General features: G+C 47.6%; 1 protein-coding gene and 1 long non-coding RNA gene across 6 annotated transcripts in view; one reads left to right on the forward strand and one right to left on the reverse strand.

Moving 5' to 3' along the window:
• The window catches only part of LOC135242151 (uncharacterized), a 56,119-nt gene that overhangs the window by 35,390 nt on the left and 1,093 nt on the right, over positions 1-19,636 (reverse strand). The gene's annotated exons all lie outside the window — the stretch shown is intronic.
• phlda2 (pleckstrin homology-like domain, family A, member 2) lies at positions 704-2,083 on the forward strand. Its single transcript, XM_064313043.1, has 2 exons — positions 704-1,306; positions 1,743-2,083. The coding sequence occupies exon 1, from the start codon at positions 857-859 to the stop codon at positions 1,271-1,273; it is 417 nt and encodes a 138-aa protein (XP_064169113.1). The 5' UTR covers positions 704-856; the 3' UTR covers positions 1,274-1,306; positions 1,743-2,083.

Genomic DNA, 19,636 nt, shown 5'->3' on the forward strand with positions numbered 1-19,636 from the left:
TTGTGATTAAGTGGGTCAACACGAGACATAAGGTGTTTTCAAGATATTAAATAAAATGTATATATAACATTTTATAAATAATGTCAGAATAGGTCTCACAGTACACCCCAATTTACACCCCACAAAGCAAGTGAACAGCAACAGTGTAAAGAAAAATAACCACATATGATAATATTGCATTCATAATCATGACAATGATCAATTTAGTGGTCTGATGTGCACTTCTTAACTTTAAAAATACTGTGTGTGTGACCCCCCATCTTAACTTCTAAAAATACTTCCGAATAAACCACAGCTCTTGAAATAAATTGCACCATTACACTGAACAACAAGACGGTAAAGATTATCTACATTTAAACCCATATTACTTCTATAATAACAGAATTGCCCAGAACTTGCTCAGCTGATCGAGTGTACAGGTATCCAGTAGAAATGACTATATTAAGGCATAGACTGTATGGCTGTGTAAAAGTCACCTAGCACATGACCACCGGTTTAAATATTGAAAGTTCCCTTGTGGTAAATATTAAATAAATCTTCTCCAAACCTTTTGGCTAGCCCTCCCATCCACCCACTCACCGCTTCTGTATTAGACAAATGGCTGGTGATGCATTCCACTCAAGATGACGTAGGGTGGGTGGGGTTAAAGAGAGCCAGTCTATAAAGTCACACTTCTCCCGACTCTTCATTCATAGTTCTGCACGAGACTTGTGCGCGCGCGCCGTGAAACTCCCTTCTCCGGGACAAGGCGAAGAACAGTAGCCGACACTCGGAATACTAAAAATATTAAGGTCGGTAAAACTTCTCTCCAAAAACAGAAAGAAAAACAAACGGAAATAACCGCTGAGGTTAAATCATGAAAATGTCAGCCACCGAACTTTCCAAGGTTCTGAAAGAAGGAGAAATGGAAAAGAGAAGTGACAGCCTTCTTCAATTTTGGAAGAGGAAGACGTGCGTCCTCACCCCGGACAGCCTGAACATCTACGCCGACACCCAGAAGAAGTCCAGGAGCAAGGAGCTCAAACTGCAGTCCATTAAGAAAGTGGACTGCGTGGAGCGGACCGGCAAGTTCGTCTACTTCACAATTGTCACTGCGGACAATAAAGAGATTGACTTCCGATGCTCCAGCGAAGACGGCTGTTGGAATGCGGTCATCACAATGGCTCTGATTGACTTTCAGAACAGAAAAGCCATTCAGGATTTTAAGACGCGACAGGAGACCGAGAGCACGTCACCTGGTCCTCAGGAGAGGCGGTTAGCCAGAGCTCCGTGACCGGAATTTAACAAAATCCACCGAATGTAATTGGTGAGTCGCGTTGAAAGTGCAAATCTGGTTCTGTCTACTGGAACTGTAGGAAATGTGAAATATCCAGTGAGAATGAGACAGTTTTGTCACCAAAGAATGTCAGCATTTCGAGGCGCTTTCCTGAGCGCGTTCAATACCCCGACAGGACAGTAGGCTACTTAGGCTACGCTTAAACAGGTCTAAACCGATCATTATGTAATGGAATTAAAATAAGAATATCGTGTCAATTAAGTAGGAATGTGTTAAATAAGAGTGCATTTGTGGTAGTATTTTCGATGTAGTATCCTATGAAAAAACGTCACATTTCCAGTCACCGGTTTGAAATTGTACATAATGGTTTCAAAACAACCGGGAACATATACTTACATTTATATATATATTTGATTTGCGGTGTATGAAATATTGATCATGTTTTCCTCTTTTTTTGTTGTCACAGTTGCGTATGGACCTTGCTGTAAAGTTGGACCAAACAAAGGCGTCAATAGGTCTCAAGATGAAGGATTGCCCAGGACACGCGCGTCCTCCAACAATTTCCGGTTGCCTATCTCGGAAAGCTTCGAATGAAAGAGACCGTTTCATAAGGAAAAGGCCGAAGAATAAGGACTGAATTCTACGCCTCTCGTGCTCACATTCAAGTACACGTGTGAGAAAATGCTTCACGGCCGGCAGTAGAAATGTGTTAATTTATTCTTGGCAGGCGTTTTCTTTTTTGCTTAAAGTATTAAGTTATTTTTATTTCAATGCGTATTTATTAAATAAATGTTATTTTATAAATCCCGTACGTCTCACGGTGTGTGTTTGAATACTAAAACATAGCGGGATAATATCCAGATTCACCTGTCAAATTGTTAACCCAAAGTGTTGTTACTCGGTTGCAAAAGGTTTTGAGAAATTTACATTTTTAATTTTGTCTAAATAACAAAATAATCATTAGTGTCATTCTTAATTTAAAATTATTGTACATCATATAAGACTAAAATAAGCCGATCAGAGGGGAACAGAACTAACATCGCCTTTTCTCTGTAGCTTTTGCAAAGTTTTATATATGGGAACCTTCGTGGACCACGAGAAATTTCCCATAAGTCTGTATTCCACCGCTTATCAGAATTCATAGCTTTGTTGCGTGACTCATTTGCGCTAGGAGGCTTTATCTGATAAGAGACGCAGCTTAGAAAGACTTGCGATTCCTTTGAAGGCGTCATTACAGCGGGTGAGGCGGCCACCTTCCGGCCCTACCTGATTACTGTGATTGTCAGTTATAGTGTTTAGAGCGCAACTGAAAAGCAATTGCACTGAAGAAGGAAAAAAAAAAGTACAGTACAAAGGTAGTAGTGACAGTTCTCTTCTAGATCAAAGGATGAGTCATTGGCTTGTGAACACACCCCTGTAAACTGATTCATCATACATCTCTTCAAAAGGAACCTTAAACAAAGAATAGGCTCTGATTTAAATCATAGACCATGCATCACCATGGACACTGCATACACTTCACTCTCTTTCCTGGTCTTGTGAATGATCTGTGGCTGCAACATTGACAGTTGAATCTTTGCATGCTGGGTAACGAAGTTTCTAAGTAAAATTTTTCTGAAGGCCTAAGGGTCAAAGTTCAGAGGCACACCTCCAGGTTGGAGTTATGAAAAAGGGGAGACTTATCACACGAGTACAGGTAGAACTAAAATATTTAAGTGGTACACTCTCACAGAAAGTACACACACCTTCAATAAGTGAAAATGAGACTGCATCTCCCACAATCTTGTTTGAACATGATAAACACAACGTATAGTGGATTAGGAGTGTACATTGTTCCACAAATATGCAGCATTTCCCCAATCAGCTTTTCCCTAGTCCTTTTCAGTCAGGTTCAAGGTTAAATAACCACACTGGCCTGGATCCAAATCAACATTTGTCCTTAAGTTTGACTTACAAATAACGGCTTTAAAAAAAAAAAAAAAAAAAAATTTAAATTATAAACAGTTTGGCATGGTCATAGTGACGATTGCTGAAATCTCCAAACTCTACTTACGTAGAAAGAAATGAAACGCATTAATGTATTTGCAAGTCCAAGGTAAGGATAAATATTTGCCAGCAAGGCCATTGTCTTCGGCTAAATCACATTTCCCCCCCTTGGTTGCTGATAAGTGCTACTGTAGCCAAGTTTGGCTGATCTAATGCACTCAGCTGCCCTTGGAAGTGCAGAGGACACCCTGTAGCCTCCCAGGTGTTAGCCTCCCCTCGTCCATAAAGAGAGTGGGAAAGGGGAGTGCCGGGGGGGGGGGGGGGGAGTGCCGGCTTTGAAGCGGGATCCGGATACGATGGGGATCAAAGGACTTGTGGACCTGAGGGGCCGTACACCCAAGCCCCCCCTCCACGGTTAATCCGCGCGAAATGGGACCCGGCCCGAATGTGTCACCGCGTGATTTGTGTGTGACCGCGCCGCGGCTACACGATCCGAAAATCCGGGGAAAATCCTGTTTGAGCCGACAGAGGCGGCGGATGCATTTCGGAAAGGGTTTCCGAAACATGACCTTTGACCTCGGTGTTCAGTGCTCCTCCCTTCACACACACAGAGATTCGTTTCCATGGGCTTACAATGATTAACCTCACGCCTTGGTTCCCCGAAAAGGGGAAGTCCATGCAATACAGGACAGTCCCCAGGGTGATACCAGGTCCAGTACGACTTTAGAGTCTCTCTCTCGCACGCTCGCACGTGCACACACACACACACACACTCACACACACACACACACACACACACACGCTCGCCCACACACACACACACACACACACGCTCGCACACACACACACACACACGCTCGCTCACACACACACACACACGCTCGCTCGCTCACACACACACACACACACAGACGCTCACGCGCTCACGCACACACACGCTCGCTCTCTACACACACACTGCAGCGCAGCCGCAGCCGCACGCCGCTCACACACACACACACACACACACACACACACACACACACACACAGGTGAGGCGAGGATTTTATGGGGAGCTGCACTAAGACCAGGTCTAAAACTTAGAAATACAGTATGACCGCAAAACCTCTCCACCACAAGAGCTCTTTCAGCTGAAGGGAAATTTGCCTCTCTTATGGGTAACAGAAGGCAGCCTGCAGTTCGCATGTGCCCTAGGGGCAGAAAACAAGCCCCAAACAGGGGATGCTGGGTGATCAGCGCACAATAAAGGACCTTTAACATCACATCTGTTGCTGACCCAACATTGAGGATATGGGGCCCACCAGGAGTGGTGCATGCTGGGATTTGGGTAGCAGGTTGAAGTTCAAGCTCCAAAACAGCAGAAACTCACTGAATGGAGCATTGTTTTCCTCCTTAGATATAAACAATTCAGCACATATCCATGAAACAGATTCAGAAGATCAACTATGAAAAAAATGTAATACCATTTGCTACACAAAATTCATACCATTTGTTGGATTGAAGTTATTTTTCCCCTGCCACAGAGGCAGGTGGTAGACACTTTCCTATTGTACTCTTGCGTACCTTTAAGTTAACAAATTAAATTTGATAAGGGTCTTAAAAATAAGCCAAGTGTCCCATTTCAGAGCCCATTGCAACAGAACTCAGTATTTTGTGTTTTATGAATGACTTTGGGTTGGTAACTGGACGAGATCCAGCAGGCAAAACCACACCCACTAAAGGTAATATCAGACCAATGGAATGAAAGAGAAGGAAGCCATTCTGATTATCTCGCTGTCAGACTTCCTGTGGCCCCACCCCAGAGAATGTGGCTAAGTGACAGCAAATTCAGGAGGGGGGGGGGGGGGGATTTCTGCAGGCGTGTCTTCCAGGAAATCAGTTACATTCAGCATACACCTGTATCCAAGGTGACGAACAAGGCAGTGCAAATTGCAAGCCCAGAAGGACTTGAGAAAAAAAATTAATAAATATTAAATAAACAATTTGATTTTTTGATGAAGCCAGACAAGTCTGTGTCAACTGTAGTGCCGATATCAAGTACAAGGGCAAGATCAAGAGATCACACGCACAGAAACAGGCTTATTGACTCCCAGTGTGGGATAATGATTTGGGCTCAACCCAGAAACTGGGTTCGATTCCCAGTTGGGACACCACCATGCCATTGGCCCCTTTTACAAGACGCTTAACCTGAATAACTGCAGTGCATTTTGGATTTTAATCCCACGGAGTCAAAGCTGTGTCATCATCAAGTAATGTAATTTAATTATTTTGCGGGGACAATGCACATTGAGTTAGCCAGGGAGGCTAATTTTCATCTGTAGTCCCTGAGCTACATGACTTTGGTTAATCAATCAATCAAAACAACAACGATTAAGATTAACATCAATTATCAATATTGATATTAATGATAAAAAATAATAATTAATTCATTCTTGGGACAGGCAAATGAAATCAAGTTAATAAAAATGACTTTTAATTGGAGGTGTGTCCAGTTGTGTTCTGTCTATAATATAAACAAAAAAAAATTTTGCTGTATAGTTACTGGTGTTTTTAACGGAGCGGATTTTGAAGCGACAGTTGGACACAGACCCAGGCACGGGCCGGCTTTATTGACATGGAAGGTCAAGGAGCGGAAATGTGTCTCAGCCTCTTATCAGAGAGATAAGCCGCGCCCACACAGCCTCTCGCGACCGGAGAACAGTCACGCCGCGAGTCCCCGTGCCATTCGCTCGATTAGCGCTTCCGTTTGTTTATGAAATCGGTAAACACAATCACTTCGCTATCAGCGCTAATGCAGAACTTGGCTAGCGCATGCTATGCCAAACAAAAAAGCCAGCAAGCTAAATTAAATACTAACTTTGCAATGCACAATGTGCAACCACAAAGACATGAGCGTTTAAGTGTTAAGCGACTGGACGTGAAAGACAGTCAAATTCTCTACCTTATATAGTGGAAAAATATTGGATGTTAATGATTGCACCTGTGGGAAAAATATCCACAGAACCAATAAATAAATCACACTAATACAGAGCTTACTATTGCCTGTACATTTTGGAAAAGTAATCAAGTAATCATGTCAAAGACACTACCCATTTAGACACTAGTAAAAATTTCAGGAGATTGAAGTTTAAAAAAAAAAAAAACCTTTCCCACCAATATTCAGAACAAAGCAATAATTTGAAGCAATTAGTATGACAGTATGATACTGGTGGCAGTGCTGTATAATGGGTAACCTGAAAGTCACAGGTTTGATTCCTGGTTAGGAGACTGCTGTTGTCCCCTTGAGCAAGGTAACCTGCATTGCTTTTGTATATATCCAGCAGTATAAATGGATGCATGTATAAATCTAAGAAAAAAAAGAAAAAAAAAAGGTTGTGTAAGTCGCTGTGGATAAGAGCATCTGCTAAATGCCTGTAATGTAGTACATTTTGGTTGATAACATCATTTTGCAGTAGTGTCAGTGACCTGCACAGGTATTTTCTAAATTTACCAGCGTCTAAACAGTTAACGTCACTGGTGCATACCTGTGTTAGATTACATTCCGCAGAAGGTATGTGTCACAGGTAGACTTTTGAACCTTTACAGTGAATGGCTCTGGACTTTTTCCTTCATGCATAAATTCCCCTCGGTTCCAACCAGCGCTTCTGATGCAAGCTGCTCTGGTTTACAGGAAGGCCAGGAGAGTCATTTCCCAAGGGCCCATTCACAAGAACCGTGACACAGTCCGCTAGCCGTAACACTCAACCCAGAGAGTATGGTGCTAACAAAACAGAGAGCTTACAGTACTAACTAACCCCAAAGAGCTCACAGTACTAACTAACCCCAAAGAGCTCACAGTACTAACTAACCCCAAAGAGCTCACAGTAGCGACTAGCCCCAAAGAGCTTACAGTAGCGACTAGCCCCAAAGAGCTCACAGTACTAACTAACCCCAAAGAGCTTACGGTACTAACTAAATAACCTCAAAGAGCTTACAGTAGCGACTAGCCCCAAAGAGCTTATGGTACTGACTAAACCCATAGAGCTTACCATACTAAACCCAAAGAGCTTGCGGTATTAAACCCAAAGACCACAGCCCTGACTAACCCCAAAAAGCTTATGGTACTAAACCCAAAGACCACGGTACTGACTAACCCCAAAGAGCTTATGGTACTAAACCCAAAGACCACGGTACTGACTAACCCCAAAGAGCTTATGGTACTAAACCCAAAGACCACGGTACTGACTAACCCCAAAGAGCTTATGGTACTAAACCCAAAGACCATGGTACTGACTAACCCCATAGAGCTTACCATACTAAACCCAAAGACCACAGCCCTGACTAACCCCAAAGAGCTTACCATACTAAACCCAAAGACCACAGCCCTGACTAACCCCAAAGAGCTTACCATACTAAACCCAAAGACCACGGTACCGACTAACCCCAAAGAGCTTACGGCCAGAGTCATAGAAGCTGGGTACAGTTTGAGTACAGTACAGTACATCTGAGTGGAATCAGTGTGCTCTCCTGGGGATCACTGTTCATCCCTTTCCTCATTCCCTTCCTCAAATCACAGCGCCATACTGCAGGCATTACACCATGCACTTTAGCAGAAGAAGTTAAAGGGAGTGTTTTCATTTAAAAACTGACTGGGGGTATATATAAAAATTAGAAGGTAAAGGTAAATCCTGCGCTCATATCAGGTTTAGTTTTATCACACAGAGGTTTGTTAATGGATAGAACAGCTCGCCAGGACAGGTGATAATAGAGGCAAACTCCTGGACTTGCCTGGTCAAAGCCAGGCTCGACAGTGCTGGATAATCACAGGACTTTAGGAAAAGCAATGAGCCGTGATCAGGCCGAGGAGACTGTTCTCATCAAACATTCTTATGCGCCGACTTTCCAAAAGCGAGATGTGGATTCGTAAAGTGGTCCACAGATTTATACACAGTAACGGGGAAGGAAAGTGGGATTTCTGCGGCTCAGTCGGTACGAGTCTCCTCCCGAAAGCTGATGTCAGCAATGACAGACAGCGACCGCGGCGACCTCGACGGTCTCTCGCCTGCTTCCCCCGCTGACAGGTAAAAGGTGAGACTGTGAGAGGGCCGCATTCCTGAGCCCTTAGCGCACGGGTCTGTGGACAGGAATTCCACGCCCGCGAAGGGAAAGGGGCGTGTCCCTCGGGTTAGACTGCAGACGCTCAGCCGCTCACCTGTGGACCGCTCCAGGTGACGAAACCTTCCGGAATGTCAGAATGACATCAGCCACAGCCGACCCACCTGCACAATGGACTAGACTCCCAGGTTAAATACGTCATGCGCTCCGCAAACCCACGCAGTCCTGACCTTTAAAAATAAAATAAAAAACTCCCACCTTGGCTGAATGATGCCAATCAAAATTTTAAAATGGCCGTCAAGCTTCATCCAGCTGGATGCTAGATTATTGGTAGCTGGTTGCCGCGGAAATGCCATTGCGTTCGCCACCAAAAGGTGAAGCTGGCTCACCTCAGGTCCAGCTTGCGAGCAAACAGTGGCCTAATAACAGCACAGACATGGCGCAGCTGTTGGTCCACCCACTGAAATTTGGGCTTAGGCCCAAAATGGCCGAAAAAAAAAGATGGGGAGGAAAAAAAAAAAAAAAACTAGACGCTTTGGGAATTATCACTCATAGAATATAAAGCAGCTCTCTTCTCTGTGGTGATACGCCAACTTGGAAAAACAAGCTCTGGACAGACATTCCAGATAAAGGTCACTTCGGCTTCATGATGAACAAAAATAATCCAAACACTGAATACATTTTTTTTTTTTTAATTACAGCGTCTTTGCTTTTTGTTGATGCATTTGGCAGTCCACAGATCATTAATCTTTAGACTCACAGCTGAACCGGACTATGTATATTTTTAAAGCACTTTCCTCAATGAGAGGGGCACATTAAAATGAGTCAGTTATACTCCCCATAGATCATAAGACACAGACACACAGGGCCCGTGGGAGGGGGGGGGGGGGGTGCAGTTAATTCCAGACCATGTTCCCAGGCGGATTCAGAGAGACTCACACAGACAGGGCTAGACACCAAAGAGCCACCCATACCAGACCCCTCCTGCCCCCCCACCATGGGAAACAATCAGAATGGCTCGTCCAGACCGAGACAGTCTGGCTGCAGTCTTATGGCACAGAGGGACCAGGTTACCCTCGCTGAGGGCGTGGGAGCGCCCCATAGACACTTTCGCTCACACCTCGGTTACGAAACACAAAAGACTTGAGTGTCTGGAGCGCCATTGTCTTAAATGGGACAATGAAAAAGGTGCAGAGCAGAACTCTGGGATTAGGAGGATTTCTGAGTCTGGACTTCGGTCTACGCAGCCTGAACACGGCCTGAACACAGCCTGAACACAGGCCTGAACACAGACCAAAAACCGCCTGAACACAGACCAAAAACCACCTGAACACAGAGCAAACTTAGACTTAGCACAGGCTGAGCAAACTACAGGACTGAATAATGGAAGTACTCAACACCGACAATAAATAATGATGCTGGTGAGGACACAGCATATTTATGATGGTGTCCAGGAGTCCAAGTCTTCATTGACGCTTTTTTGTTTTAATTTTTTTTTTTTTTTTTTTTTTAAAGAGTGAAGTAGTTTTGAAGGCAGAGCTGAAATGTGACCTGGACAGAGCAAGACTACAGTCTCAGTTGGCTCTCTGCCATAATAACCACCACACCAGGCAATAAACACTCAGGCTAAAGTACTCCTGGCTACAGGGCAATAAGAGATTTAAAGCTACGGTTATCTTAAGTCGCTATAAGAGAGGAAGGGAGGAAGAGAGAGAAAGAGGAGAGAGAGAGAGAGAGAGAAAAATCTGCAGAATGCAGAATTTCCCCAAACCAGGATGATGGCTGATAAATTTATGACCCTGTACAGTATTTTTTTTGTACAGTATTACAAAAATGACAAGCTTTTAAAATAAAATAAAAAACATCACCAGTCAAACTGTCAAACTGTCAGTTTGATCTCTATCTCCAATGCTCTGTACATCCATTAGCAGGGTTATCTGTCTGTTGGCATGTGTGCCTGGATAAGGTTTTGAACTGTACAACCCAGAAACACAATACAAATCCTGCTTTGAATACAGCTGAAGTGGAAACAACTGCATTCAAGTGAAATCTACAATTGAACGGAGGACTAAAGTTACGGAAAGAGTATGAATTTGCACTGTAAAATTCCTCCCAAACGCACGCACAGATACAATTCCGACTGGCAGGTGGAAGTGACATCCTGCTTGAATTCCAGGAAGTAAATATTATGAAGTTTGAAAACTCCTCCTGCACGTTTCGGTCTTCCTGTGCAAGCCTCTTCTCCCCCTGATCTACAGGAGTTCAATCTTCGATTTGAAATTCTTGTAAAGAGCGGGGGGCGTGCTTTTGAGTAACAGGAATACAGCTGGATTAAGCCGACACCACCGCAGGAAGTCCTGATTCAAAAAAACCTCAGGAAACGATCTTGCATGGTCTATTTCGAGGTTGAATGCCAGTGAGTGTGTGCTCAGGAATTCTGCGGTTGTGAGAGTCTCATCCACTAAACACACTTCCTCGCTGCAATAATGGCAGCTGTCGATGGTTGATGAAAGATTCTCCCGTTGATATGGCAATGCATAGACATGGAGTGGAAACACAAGCCTGCACACACACACACACACACACACACACACACACACACACACACACAGTCTCTCTCTCATACAGCACGCGTGCACACGCACACGCACACACACACACCTTGAAGACCTGCAAGATAAAAGTTTCCTTTGGTTTTGAATCTTTCACAAGTGCCATTTGTCACTCTGAGAAGTTTCATCCTTCACTTTGACTGGCACATGGACTCAGAACCCCGTTCCCTTTCCGCAGTGAGGATCTGGGGAGCCGAATGGCGGCCGGATGCACAGAGTCTGTTTCAGCGGGATTTTGGCCGGAACACCGGGGTCAACGGCCTCTTTGCTCTTTCAGAAAGCACCGCGGGAGCCTTTAACGACCGCGGTGAGCCGACCGCGAAGGGATGGCGGAAAAGATGGAAGTGGCGCATGCATTTTGGCTGCGGGAAAGGACGAAAGCGGTGGACAGAATCCCGGCTGAGGGGCGGGGGAGGGGGGGGACGTCCTGCGGCTTACACCTCCGCGTTTTAACTTTTTTAATATTTTAAACCGGGGTGGGGGGGGTGGGGGGGGGTGGTGGTTGGGCTGTTCGGCAGGATGGAAAACTGGAATGACGGGAGACGACCTCAGATCCAGCAGCAGACAGGAGTCGGAATAAAAGCGGAATTTCCGTGGATGAGTCATCTTTTCTTTCCAAGGCATGCAGGTGCACACAGAATGGGGGTGGGGGGGGTGGCGGGGGGTGGGGGAATGATCAGGGGATTACGACTCCTGGTAATCTCATCACACACACACACACACACACACACACAACGTGCCACTGCAAATCGCTCAGCTGCAAAGGACTGTGGGAGAAACCAGAGCCCGGGTAAAGAAGCCCTTGATCTCTCTGTGTGGCTGCCGATCGCCCAACGGGGCCTCGTGAAAACGAGAATGGGAGACGACGCGTCGAGACTGGACCCGCCAGTTCTGCGTTTCTACGCCAACGTAAAATGCCTCGATGACGGCAGGACAGGCAAAATGAAAGCAGACGCTTTTTCTCTCGTTCTCTTCAATAAAAAACTAGGAAGCGTCTGGCTTTTCGCTCAGGATCAGACAGAATTTCAAATCCACGAGCCTTCTCTCCCTTCCCTCACACCCCGAGTAGCCACGCTCTGATCCTCCCCGGAGACCAGCTCTGTGACACCTCAGTCACACAGCTGATTTCTCTCAGTTTAACATTAAAGACTAGGACCTTACCATGCGTTAACCTGGACCCTCATTATATATCAGTGCTAAACTGCACTAAATACTCAGGTGGACGACTTGCAAAGAACATTTTACCGCGTGCGCGCACACACACACACACAACAAAATTACAGATATAGTGTGAGTGTGTGGGTGTCGCTGTATGTGTGTGCGGCATCGTGGAAGTGTACTTGTGTTTGGTGAGGTGTGTGTGTGTGCAGGCAGATGTGTTGTGTGTGAGTGCACATGTGTGAGAGTGTAGTTGCAGGTGTTTGTGTGTGTGTGTATCAGTATGTGTGTGTGTGTTGTCAGTGCTCCTCACTCTTGAATCCACACGGCCGCAGGGGGCGTCTCTATGGAGAAAGCGCCCCTCTCTCTCAGAGGTTAAAAATAATCGAAAAATGAAGCGTTTGTCCTTCGCACAGTTTTGTGAAAGGTCAGGTCCACCACGCTCCGGGCCCTCAAGCGCTCAGACTGGACAAAGAGCCAGTGTGTGGTCCGGCACAAAGGCAAGGCTCGAAAATAAGGGCCAAGCTGTATTTCGGGCTCCAGATTTCACAGTTTGGGCCGTGGTCCAGAGCCCCTCCGTTTACGTCTGATCCGTGCAGCACGAGAACAACAAAACAGACTGGAGTCAAAGTGCTGGAGCGAGAGACTCAGTATTCTTACCGCGGATCTTCAGAGAAAGCAGCTCATTATACAGAGAAATCAGCTCATTATATACATTTGAAGTTGCCAATCCATCACATTTAACAATGCATGCGACTGTGCAGCTTTGAGCTACCCTGATTTTAGTCTTCCTAAGCATTTGGCTAGCTAGCCAACTGTGTCTGTCCCAACACAAGAGGGTGATGGTCTCAAATTAGAGATGGTTCGAATTCTGCGTTCTGTTTTTCTTGTTTCATGTCATACTTAATTTGCAATTGTTACTAAAAATGTGACTTCAGTGCCTTCTAATGACAAAAACACCACTCCATATGAATAATGTGTGGGAGTGAGTGTGATTCTCTATATGTATACTGTATGCAAATCTCTTACCCCATCCAACACGTTACTCTAGTGCTCTCGCCAGCGACCTTATGTAATATGACGTCCCTCCCAACACCTACCCAACCGCTCAAGGTGAGCCTAATCTGCGTAACTGGTCTGTACAGGACCGGAAAATTGAGTGCACACAGACACACTCTGATTCACTGACTGACAGAACGGGGGGCTTTCACTGTACCCCAGTTGTGCGATTGTGGTGTAGACCTCAACAGAACCTCAACAGAACACAGAACCAGAATTCAACACAGAGCCACAACCAACACAGAGTCTCAACAGAACACAGAGCCTTGACAGAACCTGAACCTGCAGAATCCATGAGGGCCGGGATCTGAGTGGGCTGTGGAGATCGTACAGTGACCCACTGAGTCAGTCACTGACCTGTATGAGTTATACTGTTCAGCTAGGTGTGCATAACATATCTGTGTGTGTGCGCGCGCAAGTGTGTGTGTGCGCGTGTGGTCCGACAAAACCACAGAACACCACTTCAGTGTCCATTCCTCTTGGATTTGATTGTATTAAATGATGTTCTTGGCAGCAGCACAAAGAGACAGAACTCTCTGTTGTGTGAGATGGGGTACGCCATTGCAGGATAAACAGGATTCCCTGTGAAAGCACAGTCCTCGGAGGGTCTATGGAGGGGCAGGGCAGGGTTTGAACTGAGTGCACACCATGGTCTGTGTGGAATGGAGACAGAGACGGGAACAAAAGCATCCACCTCCGCCTGCAAAACAAGGGGATTGAAGGGAAGAGTATGAAGCCTTGGGGAACAGAGGGAGGGAGAGAGGGAGAGAGAGAGGAAGCAGGTGGTTCCTCATCCGTCAGTGGCACGCACACATGCCCCAAACCCCCACTCCCACCCCCACGCTCCACTCTGGCCTGGAGCCATGGAAGTGCCTTTGCCATAATAACTTACACATTGACCTCTGACCTCTGACCCCTAACCTAAGACTACACCAGTGGCCCTGGTGCTGGGGGGCATAAAGTCTGTGGCTTACAGTGTTCTTATGCACCCCCCAAACGGGGACATCAAACACTGCACTTGGCGATTTTCCTTTGGTAGCTCAAGGACATCCAAAATGCTACAACGTGGTCCATATTTATGAATTTTAATGTGACTGGGGCCTCAAGAGACCCAAGGTCTGCCCTCTTATATTGCTGGGCCTAAATTTATTGGTCTGACGAAAACTTCGTGTGTGCTCCTATTATTACCGTTATCCCTAAAAATAAATAATACTTTTTTCCCCCGCACCACTTGTCGTCTAATGTCCAAGTGTTCTCTGGCATCAATTAGAATCATGAAGCAAACTTGAGGTAAGTGCTTGAATTTGTGGATCAGCACACGGATCAGAACAGTTTTTTTGTATTTTGGTCTCATTGCTAGCCCATAAACCAATGCAAAAGACCCCAGAAAAGGCGAGGGATAGAGGGAGAGAGCGTACTCTGGTAATGTATGTGGACAGCCAACCTGATTTATGTCTTGTCTGCTTCTGACTTTCTTTCCATAAATCACAGTCAAAACACAACAAAAGGACGGGTGATGAAAACCCCGCTACCTAAGGCTACGGAAGTGACCGTCACTCGCCCCGACTCGGGGCCCGGCCGGAAGTGACCGTCACTCGCCCCGACTCGGGCCAGGCCGGAAGTGACCATCACTCGCCCCGACCCGGGCCCGGCCGGAAGCGACCGTCACTCACCCCGACTCGGGGCCCGGCCGGAAGTGACCGTCACTCACCCCGACTCGGGGCCCGGCCGGAAGTGACCGTCACTCACCCCGACTCGGGGCCTGGCCGGAAGCGACCGCTTTGTGGGCGAGTGCCTTTCTGGGTGGCCCGCTAGGCGGCACGGCAACAAGACCGTGGGCCGATCGAAGCGAAGGATCCACCGGTCTCCCGTCTGGAGATAAACGGGGCGGAGGAGCCTTTCGGGAAACGAGAGACCGGCGTCCGAATTCTCTCCCAGCTGCGTGGGCACTGCGGTCCGACCTCAGGGTCGTCCTCTCCCATCGCATTCCTCCTCCCGCTCCTCCCCTCCTCCCGCTCCCCTCCCCTCTCTCTCCTCCCTCCCCTCCCTCCCGCCCTCTCCTCCCCTCCCTTCCTCTCCATCTCCATCTCCGCCCGGATCTCAGATCAGCGCCCACGCATCTGCCCGCTGTGCCCCCCCCCACCACCCCCACCCCCCCCATACCGCAACGCTCTCCGGACTGCGTATTAAACACCAAACAGCCGTTTGCTATGACAGCTGTGTGCGGGGACGCACGGAAACGATGCGGTAGGGAAAATAACCGACCAGAGAAAGCGCTTTTTTAAATTTAATGTGCAGAGGCAGCCGTCCTTCAAAAAAGAAACGGCGATGCACCCATACGCAGTTTGAGTTTCTTCCTCAAAGTTAAATAAATACCAACGTTGAGATGACGCAGCTGGTGACGAACAGGTGCACAAGGTGTCAGGGATTTAAGTGAGGGAGAGAGACCAAGCTGCACCTGTTTAACAGGTAAGAGAGAGACAGACAACTAAAGTAAGAGACAGAGCAATTTTTACCACAGTTCGCCTTGTCTGATCCCCGGATCAGGGTTCGAATGCAGCAGAGTGACAGAGGCTATGCACACGCATATGCGCACGGATATCCATATCTCATTTTCCTGATTTTACTGACTGGAGATGTGGCGCAATTTCTGGAGAAACCAACGCCTTTTAAATAAGCAGGGGAAAAAAAGCTATAAACACAGCTGCCAAAATCCAATTGACTACACTGCATTCTGCAGTTGAACCTCAGTCAAATAAGTCCCGGAGATTTCCACAGAAGCCTGGTTTGCGTTGTCTCATCAGAAACCCTGCCCATGAACCCAAATCCAAGAGTTCTGAAGAAAATAAATTTGAGCATTCAGCAGACGCTCCCAACCAGAGCAAATTACAAAAGAGCACATGAAGGTTTTGGCCAAGAGCAGAGATGACATCAGGTCCTGGTTACAACCAATAGTAACAGTCAGTAAAAACTTACATCACACCGTTAAGTGCCATAATACATGCCAGGGGGAGATTGAGGATATTATAGAGCTTTAAATAGCAGATAGGTTCGGGGAAACATAGTGAAATATAGTAAATCCATAAACGCTCAGCGTTAGCTCAGGCAAGATGCAGCAAACAGGGCGTTGCCATCACAACGATCACCGCCGGATGAGCAGTCTGACACACGGGGAGTTTCATTGTGAGAAAGCAGCCGGCGTTGTGCGTAGACAAGTCGACATTCTGGTCTGAGCGAGTACGCTGCGTCTCGGAGCCCTGAGGGAGGGTGTACTTTCACACGGCAAGACCCGACAGGAGCCCGCCGCCGCACCGCGCCGCGCCGCGATCTCCGGGCGTGTCAAACCCGCCGGTGTCGCCACCGCGCCCACGGGTAAACACGCCGTCGCCGTGGAGACGCATCAAAGCAGCGGGAGGGAGGCCAGACAGACGGCCCCGCCAGCGGATGTCCGCTCCGGATCGCCCAGGTGAGCTGCGCACACCTGGAGGGCCACACACCTGGGGATCTGACACCCCCCACCACTCACTGACACCCCCCACCCCCCCCATGATGTGGCTGGGACTGACAGACTGGGCCGACGCTTTGGGGGAGGAGCGTGGGGTATCTAGACGTAGGGCCGACGTCATGTCCTGAGGATAGGGGAGGGGAAGGGAGGTTATGCAGATCAGAGGAGATCTGTCCTCAGGTAGGGGGGATTACCTGCAGACAGAGGGACGGCCATTCACCGGCTCAAACAGCCAAGTCTCCCAACTGACCTTCAAAACCAGGACAAGGGCACAGGCGTCTGTATGTCTGTACTACCAGCCCAACTAATCGAGACCGAGTTATGAAGATGATTCATTAGATCAGGAGATGTCGTGTGGGTGCACTCCACTTCCCTTTAGAGCTTTACATGTGTAACCACCACCCTGCGCCCCCCCCAGGCCAGGCATTCCAGACCATGCAGGTGGGCTGCAGGTGAGCAGTTCTGACTCACTGACCCAGAAACCCTGAATAAAGGCCGCTCTCCTTTCACATAAATAGCTTTTTTCTTTTCTTTTTCGTTTTACCTGTACTGTTGAAAGACTGATGAGCAAGACTGAGGTGGAGGCGGAGACAGACTCTCTCAGTCAGGGTGGGCTGGAGACTGGCTGGCCTGTAATTTTCGTGGGGGTGGGGGTGGGGGGGAGGGGGGGTGTTGGTGTTTAAACATGTTGGGCGTTTGCCCTACACCACACGGTTTCTTGCCCCGGGCCATGGCGGTACTGAAATAGCTGTGCAAACATTTGCCCCGTGACCCTCCCTGTCTGCGCAGACGGATTTAGTCCCAGCTGCGGAACCGCAGTGAGGGTTTCAGCCCCTAAATCAAACAGGCAGGGCCTGGGGAACCCCGCAGAGGCACCTGGAGGACCGACTGCACAGGATGTGCTCCAGTGACTCGGGCTGAGGACACTGCAGGAGAGGGCCTCTCTGTCCCTCTAACGTCTGACATGGGCTAGTGCTTAAGCCAAGCATGACACGGGAAGAGATCCATCTTCCTGCCTCACACACACACACACACGCACACACGCACACACACCAGGAGAGGGCCTCTCTGTCCCTCTAACGTCTGGCATTGGCTAGTACTTAATGCCAAGCATGACACAGGAAGAGATCCATCTTCCTGCCTCACACACACACACACACACACACACACACACGCACAAACCCACACAGCAGGAGAGGGCCTCTCTGTCCCTCTAACGTCTGACATTGGCTACTGCTTAATGCCAAGCATGACACAGGAAGAGATCCATCTTCCTGTCTCGCACGCACGCACGCGCACACGCGCACACACCCCCATGCGCACTCGCACACGTACACCCTTGTTGCAGATGCACGGATTGGCTTCAGAACAGACGCCGGTCGCTGACTGGCCCTCGTTGGAGGCCGCGGCTGAGAGAGTTTCCGTTCGACCCCGTGTGGCCCTAAAGAACAGAGGGCCCAGTGTTCCCACGCAGTGAGGCTGTTCCAGCACCGCTGTGGCTCAGGTCACCCAGCCCAACCCAGCCCAGCCCAGCCCAACCCAACACAGCCCAGCCCAGCCCAGCCCAGCCCAACCCAACCCAGCTCAACCCAGCCCAACCCAGCCCAGCCCAGCTCAACCCAACCCAGCTCAACCTAACCCAACCCAACCCAGCCCAGCCCAGCCCAACCCAACCCAGCCCAGCCCAGCCCAACCCAGCCCAACCCAACCCAACCCAACCCAACCCAGCCCCTCCCTTCCTCTGAGGGCCAGATCAGAGGCAGGTCGCCTTTACAGTGCGATTACACACCCCACACAATCACAAACCCGCACAACAGCATTACACCCACACATCACACCAAAAATACACACCCACCAATCACAAACCCGCACAACAGCTACCTAACAGCACGTATATTACACCACACATCACAACCGCACAACACATTACTAACAGCACGTAATTACACCCACACAATCCAACCACACCATACCTACAAGCCTGTATAGGATCACCCCCATCACAACCACAACAGCATACACTACAACAGCACTTATAGTTACACCCACACAACAGCATTACACTATAACAGGCACTGTATAGTGATTACACACCCCACACAATCACAAACCCACACAACAGCATTACACTATAACAGGCACTGTATAGAGATTACACACCCCACAAATCACACCCAACAGCATACTATAACAGCACTGTATAATTAACACCCAACACTTACACTATAACAGGCACTGCATAGAGATTACACACCCCACACACAGGCTCTGTACAATATCACAACCCATACAACATTACACTAACAGGCACTGTATAGAGATTAAACACCCCACACAACAGCATTACACTATAACAGGCACTGCATAGAGATTACACACCCAGCACAATCACAACCACACACAGCATTACACTATAACAGGCACTGTATAGATACACCCACCAAGCCACAGCTTCTGATAACAGGATTTGGATACACCCTCAACAGTTACTAACAGGCAGATGTATTAGAGGTTGCCTGAAATCACCCCACACAACAGCATTACACTAAACAGGCACTGTATGCCCACAACAGGCCGGTTTAATCGACTCACAGCCACTTACACACTATATTTACACAGCCCACACAACATGTATTACTGGACTTTTTCAGTACCTGCTAGGTTTGAAGACGTCAGATGTTAAAGGGTTGCGCTTGAAAAGTCACCTGGGTGAAGACCTAGGAACATTCACAAAAATCAGATGATGCCAAACGGCTCAATCTGACCAGCAAGCCATTCCCTCAGTTTATTTACCTTAGCTTTCTCAACAAATGTAATACTGATTATTTTTAACCTGCTTTTTAAATTTTTTTAAAAAGACCAGGTCTGACCTTAAATTTGAATATACTCAGAACCTCCAGCACATGACTTTGCACCACAAGGGTAAAAGTACTAGCTGACTGGAGA

The sequence above is a fragment of the Anguilla rostrata genome, chromosome 16 (assembly GCF_018555375.3).
Source record: "Anguilla rostrata isolate EN2019 chromosome 16, ASM1855537v3, whole genome shotgun sequence".
NCBI lineage: Eukaryota > Metazoa > Chordata > Actinopteri > Anguilliformes > Anguillidae > Anguilla > Anguilla rostrata.

Coding starts and splice junctions, on each gene's coding strand:
- phlda2 (XM_064313043.1), top strand. CDS start 857: ATGAAAATGTCAGCCACCGAACTTTCCAAGGTTCTGAAAGAAGGAGAA.